General features: G+C 35.2%; 1 protein-coding gene across 10 annotated transcripts in view; it reads right to left on the bottom strand.

Moving 5' to 3' along the window:
* Positions 1-2,052: 2,052 nt before the first annotated feature.
* Positions 2,053-9,057, bottom strand: part of LOC105684710 — a 40,182-nt gene continuing 33,177 nt past the window's right edge. For all 10 annotated transcript variants that reach the window (XM_048659079.1, XM_048659077.1, XM_048659076.1 and 7 more), the window contains 2 exons: positions 3,703-3,960; positions 2,053-3,598 (listed from right to left, as the gene is read on the bottom strand). In XM_048659079.1, coding sequence (XP_048515036.1) covers positions 3,284-3,598; positions 3,703-3,960 — 573 coding nt within the window. In that variant the 3' untranslated portion in view covers positions 2,053-3,283. The remainder of the gene's footprint in view (positions 3,599-3,702; positions 3,961-9,057) is intronic.

The following is a 9,057-nucleotide window of genomic DNA, read 5'->3' as shown; positions in this document are numbered from 1 at the left end:
TTCCTTTTCCTTTCCTCCAGCTTATATATATTTACTATTCTTATTAATTTATTTATAGATAAATATTTGTATGTTATTATTATTATTATTATTATTGTTACTACTGATTCATTTATAATTAAAGTATAATATAATATTGGTAATTATAGTAATTTTTCACATATAGGTACGTACATATAATAATAATAATCGCGTCTGTATGTACAACCTTATTAAGATGTATGGCATATTAATTTATGTTTATTACTATTATCATTATTATTATCATTATTTAATTCGTTATGATGTAATTTTCTTTAAACGTGATAAATATTAATTTATATCGTTATAACATTAATTTTTTTTTCTTTGTATAGAAAAATTCACAACAATATTGATTTATGAATAAAGCTATACATTTCGGCAACGATCATATGTATAGAATTATTATCCATTAAGTCTAATTAATATATTTCAAATCGTATCAGATGGATCGTATATCTATTTACAGATGAATGGCCTCGTTTTTGAATGATAATAATAACAATGATAAGAATAATATGAACAATTAATTATGACGACAATCGGGATATACTGATAGGTGATTATATAATGTAAATATCAGACGTTGAATAAAAAAACGGTGAAAAAAAAATTTGTTCAATATGTTTGCAGTTTAATTTTTCATTATTTTTTTTGGTTTTACTTTGTTTTTTTATCCTTGTCCTTTTTTCTTTTCATATTATTTAATTTTCTTTATTTTGAAGATGAAGATGACGACGATGACGACGACGACGATGATGGTCATGATAATACGTGTGTTACGGGATTATGTAATGCACGGTTGAAAAATTGTGCCTACGTTATTGTACAATGATAATGATGATAACAACAACAACAACAATATAATAATTATAATAACAACAACAAGAACAACGATTAAGATGTACATACATCATTCCATTGAATGAGTTCAGTGTCCGTAAGTTATTCAATTTCTTAATTGTTTTATTCAATTAATTAATTTATTATTCCTTCTTTTTTTGGATAATTACCTAATTCCAATTAAATTCTCACGTAAGTCGATGTTACAAGAATTCACGAAAAGTGGTATACATTTCAATTCGATTTAAATAACGTCGTTAGAATTATTAATGTTGTTGTTATCATTATCACTGTCATTACTATTATCATTATTATTATTATGACATCGGGTATTTAACTACTTAGCTTAATATGTGAACAATGTACAACCTGTTTCATTTTTGCTCTTGGCACTACACGTAGGTTGGGTTAAGGTATTCGTTCTCATACATATCTAGCTGGCTCATTTTTGCTTTATTCATTCATTTATATATTCATATTTATTATTTTGCTCTAAACGTTTTTTTCTTTTTTATTTCGTGTGTACAACGTAACTTTAACTTTGGACTCGTTTGAGATCTAGATTATATTTGACAAAAAATAAACTAATAATAATAATAATAATAACGACAACAACAACAACAAAACTGGCTTCAGATCACGGTGTTCGGCGATGCATACTTTTATTTCGTAATCGAAATTTTCTTCGCTCAAAACTTTTCTTTTCATTTTTTATACTTGCTTCACTTTCTATCTCGTTTTTTGGTTTTACCCCCTTTTCAATCGATATTGTTTTCATCGCTTGTTTTATTGCAATCAACGAAAGAATAATCAAAACGAAAAAGAGTAGAAAAAAATTAAGAAAACAACAAGAATTTTCTCACCAACTATGCCAATCGTGCCTCTATGCCTCTCATTCTGTCTTTACGAATTAGTATGTGGTATTTTTGCTTTCCTTTCTTTTTATTTTGCCGTGTCCATTTTAGGTCTTCTCCTTTCTGTTCTTCGTGTCTGCTTCTCTTTTACACACGCACTTCCGGTTGGTTAAACTGAAATTCGACGTAAGTTACGAATATTAAATAAAAGTTTGAACAAAAAATAAAATAAATAAATAAATAAAAAGTAAAAAAAAAAAATTGTTCGAATCTCGATTTTTTCTTCTCTCTTTCGGTAGTGATGGGGATATACAAGAGATATTACAACATCATGTTCATCATATGATATATGCGTGTGTTATATGTTATATTTTGTTGTAGTTTTCGTTTTAATTAATTTATTCATTTGTTGACTTATCCAATCTCATAAATGTCTATAATATTTTGTGGTTGTTTTCTTTTTTGTGTTTTTTCTTCTTTCTTTCTTCGTTGATCGTTAAATACAACATGCTATGAGTAGTCCAACAGTGTTGTGATGAGCCCAATACGCCACCGTTCAGGGTACCATACGTGTTCTATTTTATTTCATTCAATTTTAGTATATTTTAATTATGATTTTTCTTCTTTCTTCTTTCTCTCTTTTAATTGCTGCTGCGATTATTCACATTATTGAGTATAACTTGGTTAGAATAAGAACCATGTTACGATGTGTGTATTTCTGTAATATTTTGAAACCAAAAAAAAAAAAAAAAAAGAAAAAATTAGTAAAGTAATTTTTTTTAGCGTGCACATATAATTTTCTTGTAGTCTAAAGTTCCCTAATATAAGGAATCAGACGATCAGTTTTTAATGTCAACTGTACACGCGTCTTAAATGTCTTTTACTTTTATTTTTTTGCTTCTCTTTCAATTTATTCATTCCGTGATTATCATTCTCTTCATCATTTCTTCATTCTCGTTACTTCCATTCAACTTTACTTAGCACTTTCGTCTCTATATCACCATATAAAACGTGTCCTTTACGTTATTTACTTCTTTTCTTTTCTTCTTCTACTTCTTCTCATTATTCTCCCTCTTTTTCTTCTGCTTTTTCTTTTTCTTCTTCTTCCTCGGCTTCCATTTTTCTTCTACGAGTATCCCGGAATTTATCTCTGCGGTAGAATCTCGTCAAAATTGCTATGAGAACAGAGAATAAACGGCAGTGGGAAAAATCGTTGCCCATCAAATTTCATCGTTCATTTATTCCCCCTCAAGAATCTTCTTCCGTTCCTTTTTTGGTCAGCCTTCCACTATTCGTTAGTTTCTCAATTCTAAACGAACACAGTGTCAGAGTTTCTCATTTTTTCTGTTCTTATTTCTCTCCTCTGTTAGTTTCTTGTTTGATTTGTTTTATTCTTCTTTCTTCTTACATCTTGAAGTAAGTTAGAGAAAAAGAATAACCGTTACTCCATACAACTCAGATACTTTTAAATGATCTGGAGTTTTAGAGAATGGGTTAATTTTCCACCAAATCCGGTGGTTGGTTTCGTCATCCCTTATAATCTCCTTAACGGAAATCCCCAAGGATCAAACATGTTGATGTGTTTCGTCAGCTTCACATGGTACAACTGTCAAACTAGACAAGTTGCTCAAATTGCTACTCGATTCCGAGTAACTAGATAAAGTTGGCCTTCTCGGTACAATAACCGACGGTGTCGAACTACCTGAAGATGGAAATTTTCTGAATACCTTAAGAATCGAACTACCCGCACTATGGCACCTCACTATCCTATCAGGGGCGTCGAGTAATGCAGTCTGACTTCTATAAGCCGGAGGACTTTCACTGTCGAATACTGTCCGATTGGGAGGTGGCCTAACACACTTTTGGTATATCTCACTTTCCTGAAAGGAAACAAATAAATCCATTAAAAACCTTAGATAAAAATCTCAAAAAATATAAAAACATCTATAGTAAAAATTCAATATATCTCAGTCATGATATTAACCTGTTCAGGGTCTCTAAGATGGAGTCCAGCATGTGCACCATAGGGTCTTTCTTCTCCATCGGGTAATTGAAGTCTCGGAGGAAGATCAAGAGCAAGATCCTGCCGTACGCTGCTAGCCCTAACTGCTCTATCCCTGGTAGCCGCCACGACATCATTTTCACCTCCTGTGGTCTGTCCACCCTCAAGGCCACCCCCAAGAGTACCACGACCCCCTCGACCGCCGCTACCCACCTCCATTCCACCGCTGACCGACAGCATCTGTAAAATAATCAACGACTCAGTTATTTCATATCATTAATCGAGAAATGCTCACAACTAATAATTATTACAAAGTGAAGGACGTGTAATATCTGGCTGTTTCCACATGTATCAGATACATCATATCGACTTGAATTTACAAAAATTTAATTAACTCTTTCACCGCGATTGCTATTACTTATGATTAGTCAGTCACATCTGTACATCGTGTTATATTACTATAAAAATATTCTTCTTCTTTTATTCTTTGTTTTTGCTATCGTAGTTCCTAAAAAAAAAAAGTATTGTTATACAAGCAATTATTACAGACGTCGAGCAGTAATATAAAATAATAAGAAGAGTAGAACAGGAAAAAAAGATCAAAGGAAAAAAGAAGAGCTCAGTCATGAATTCCAGGGTTATCAATGGAGGTCTCTCTCTTGTCGCTACATATAAGTATTAAAAAACAGAAGGAAGATAGAAAAAAGATAGAGATATAGGTGCAAATATATGTAAGTATACACGAGTGTGCATATGCATGTACGTATATAAAATGATCGTTAAGAGTCAGTGTAGGTTCAAGTCGTGCGTGGTTCGGGGTGTTGTGACTCCGAGCCACGCGTGAGGCGTGATGAGTTTTTATTTAAACTTGTTTGGTCGGTCGCGTCGGCTTCGTCGTCGTCGTCGTCGTCGTCTTCGTTGTCTCGAGTCTGTCAGCGTCGTTATAACGTCTGGCAACGATAACGGATAAGAACAGCCCGCGCCTCACGTATAAGAACTCCGGTCACAACCACACGATTATTGCTATTATTATTATCAATAACGAAATATGTACCACACGTTCGCAATACACATCTATTACGCCTGTACGTACATAGGAACGGTATCAACAGCTAGATAATAAAAATCAACTTGTACGTACAGCGGGGGATTAACGTTTACTCGATTAGTGGGACACTTAAAAATGATTTTTCTTAATTTATTCATTGATGTTTTTTCTCGTTTGTCTAGCTCAACGAAGCCAAAACAATTTCTCGCCTAAACAAAGTAACAGAAAACAGATTTCTTCCTTCTTTGAAATCGTCATTAAATAAAATAAAAAAAAGGCTCGTTACAGGCCAGGTGTTTTCATGGATTTTTCGCTTTCTACTTTTTTCCTTTCCTGCTTCGAACGTTTTTTCATCGATTTGAACATTATTAACAATTTCTATGTGTCATAGAAAACGCATTCCGGGGCGGAGGGAGAGGTGGATGTACTTATTGATCGGCTAGGTAACAGCGTAGAGTAGTCACGCAGTGTACGGACAACGTATATCGTGAATACATATGTGCGCGTGTACATATGTGTATATTGGATGCATCCTAGGTGCAACGCAGATGGCTTTGTAATAGAAACGATTTGATATAGAATAGGGTTGGAGACGTAGTAGAACCGTGCGCTAGTTGCACGCAGCAGTGAGAGGGAACGAAAAAGAAAGAAAGAAAGAAAGAAAAAAAGCAGTGAGGGGAGCGAGAGAAATGAAGGGAAAAAGAAAGAAGTTGATCCCCGAAGCTCTTCACCGACTGGAATTGAAAATGGAAATGGAATGAGAATGGGACTCGAGTTGTTCCGTTTTCACGTCATGTGTGAATTCCCTCTGATGTAAAATTCAACTATTTTTCCTCTCTTCTTTTCGTTCCCTATTACTTTTCTATTCGTTCATTTTACTTATTACTTTTATTCCCCAGCCTTAAATAATAGTCACTTTTCTAGTATCGCATACACGTGTGTATGAAATCTTTCGTTCCCGTCTGGCTATGCGACGTATTTTGACCTTTTAACTCATTGTCATATGAGTACTTCAATGCCAATGACTAAAACTTTATCTAGGTATGTAGTACATATAACACATAAATTGGTTGTTTCATCATCAGCCTTATGTGTACGTATATTGCAATAGAACGAAATTAAATTAATCGTAGAGCGATGTCTTTTTCTTTCCTTTTCCATTCTACTTTTCTCAAACTCACGTACCTAGAGAGACGCGTGGTACGTGGTACCTATCAATTCAATTAATTATCGGGGAGGTGTCGGCGAGAAACACCCGAAGAAAATCAAGAAAAAAATCAAAAGATTGAGAAAAAAGACGCAGCCACCGAGTGGCGAGGTAAGGGAAATTAGTGAATCGCGTCATCGTCGTTGACCAACTGGTGTTGTTTGTACGGTACGGTCGGGGTGAAAAGTTTGCTTAGTCTGGTGCTGCTGCCGATGTTGCGGTGTCTGGATAAATCTGGAACACCAGACACCTCTACCTAAAGTATTACCAACAAATTACTCTTTTTTTTTTTTGCATTCCCTCCTTCGCGTTACTTTTTCTTTCTCGCTTAAAAAATTAGAGAAACAGTTTTAAACTGTATTCCTAACAAATTCAAAATTTAACCACGTACGCATTATTTCACATTCTAAGGTACAGAGAAAAATTGCAATACAGACGGATGCCCGGGATTAGAAAAAAATAATATACACCACAGAATATATGAAGGAAGTGAAAGATAGAGAAAAAAAGGGGGCGTGGCTGGTGGTGGTTACGTAATACGAGGTGAAAAAAAGAACTTTGAAGACAAAAAAAATAAATAAAAGAAATGTGAACAAAATGAAAATGAAAAAGGAAGAGTGAAGGGAGGAGGAAAAAAAATCACCACATCATCGGTGAAGAGGAAGAGGAAGAGAAGAGCGCGTGGTGTTCAGTCGTCAACAGGTGGCAAACGAACCCAACGAAGGAACCTCCACGTCCTATATAAACCCCGGGATTCGCGAACGCGTGCGTTATTTTTATAAAACATATTGAAAACTTGATTCCTCTTTTACCCAACATCGTTCAATGATACAATAAAAAAGAAAAGAAAAAAAAATGTACTTCATCGCATCTGCACCGAGGCTGCTGACGTTCGACTCTTTGTTTTTTCGTTTTTCAAATTATTTCTGTGTCATCGAGCGTCACGTACGTACGTGAATGTGTACCGCGTGGAAAACTCTTGGATGTTTTTTACATAATAACGCGAGAAGTATGCAGATTAAGTTTTTCAAGGAAATACTTAAAAACCAACAGACAGACGGACAGACAGAAAGCTCGCCAGACGGTACAACCTGCCAGACCATGTGAGCCAGACACGCACGCAGGACAGACGGATGGACAGACGGGCAATTACTTCCTGTTTTTACAAATGTATATATATATATGTATATATGTACGACTCGAATATATAACACGAACTGGATGATATGGGGATATTATCTGTTTTATACACACGGGCAATCGCGTGTGTCTCTGCAGGCTGTGGCAGACATCGTGCGGACAAAAGAATCGCGTTGGATTAATCTCGTTTTATCAATTACCTACATCGATGTGTATTATATACCACCTATTTATACGTACGAGCATTGTGTACACTCACGGTATATTTATCTTTCTTACAGTAATCATGCGTGCTCCGTACGGAGCGGCCGCTGTCGTTTTTTCGGTTTCTTTAATTTTTTTCACCGTTCCCGTTTCGCTCTCAACGCGCGGACGATAAGAGGGCGGAAAAAACGAGCTCAAAAAATGCAGAAATTAAATAAAAAAGGGAGAGCAAAAAAAAAAAAAGAAAAGAAAAAGTCCCGCGCTAAAAATACATAATCTCATCAGACAGATAACGCGCAGACATTCTACGTACGTACATACACAGTGCGCACAGGCTATTTTTATATGTGTACATGAATATGTATGCGATGCAGGAATAAATTGGGTATTTTAAATGTTAAAATAGAATTGAGAATATAAATATAGAATCGAAGGGAATGACGATAAAAGGCGAATAAATGAATCAATTATGGAGTATGGAATATCGAGTGAAATAAAAGAAATGGAATCGAAGATTTTCGTCAAACTGATTAACGACTATTCACGTCCCATGTCTCGCGTTTCCGGCTCACATGGCTCCTCCTCTCCGCGTTGCTATATTATATGCCCGAGTAACTTGCCCATATCCTCTATCCTATCTTATGCAAAAACACGCGTCGCGCGTTCCATTTGCTAATGTATAAAAGATAAAAACCGTTATCAGCTAAAGACCGACCGAACGAAGCAACCAACCAACCAACCAACCAACGAACGAACGAACGGCCAGCATCACCAACACCGCCATGACATCCATTTATTTCTCCTTTTTTCCTTTTCTTCCCTCTCATTTTTTATTTCCTCTTTACCGCGTCTTGCTATTTTTCTTTCGTTTTATATCCGTTTTTGTCTATCGCCTATGGATCGCTACGTTCCTCGGATAACGTGAGATTTTTTTACTGGAAAATTAAAAAAAACGCAGTACAAGATCGTACGATTGTGCGTTCGCATGGAAAAGAGAATATTTGTCATTTAATTTAATACGTCCACTCGAACTGATTGATTTCTTTTCTTTTTTTGTTGCTTCGAGTTGAGAACAGCTGCGGTGTAATCCGTATAAGGATTTGAAAACTTTCATATTCTTTAATCGTCCCGTAGAATTTATATTATACCCACATGTACGTACGATTTTGTCTCGCGAACGATTGTAAACGAGTATTTTGATTTTCTTCAGAACGAAATACAAAACAATTTTCCCCCACTCAGTTTAATAAAAATTGACCGCTTCATTTCTTCGCAGTCTTGGGTCAGACAGAAAAGGATAAGGACAACGCAAACCGCAGACAAGATTTTGGTCCTTCTTTTTCTCAGTGATTTTGTTTTTTACTCGAGAAAATATTTTCATCTCTTTTTCAATCCTAGAGAAAGACAATTCGCAAGTTTTCGGTAGCTTCGGTAAAGTGACGCAGGAAGATGATAGTTCTGCTTTTCTGATTTCTTTTTTTTGTGCAGGTGAAAGAGCAAAATACTAAGGGATTGAAACCGACGCTTGACGCAAACAAGAAACTTCAAAGTCATGGAGAAGTAGAAGAGAAAGAAGAGAAAATGAACGATACAAGTATTTAGATCTTCGGAATCGTTTTTTCGCTCGTTTGTCCCTGAGACCTTTTTTTCGAATTTGATTTCCAGTTGGTTATCGGTACCATTATTAGTAATACAGACTCCTTTTTCCTCGTTTTTTTTTTTTTTTTTTTTTTTTTTC

The sequence above is a fragment of the Athalia rosae genome, chromosome 7 (assembly GCF_917208135.1).
Source record: "Athalia rosae chromosome 7, iyAthRosa1.1, whole genome shotgun sequence".
NCBI classification, from domain to species: domain Eukaryota; kingdom Metazoa; phylum Arthropoda; class Insecta; order Hymenoptera; family Athaliidae; genus Athalia; species Athalia rosae.
This window is presented reverse-complemented; position numbering and strand designations above follow the sequence as displayed.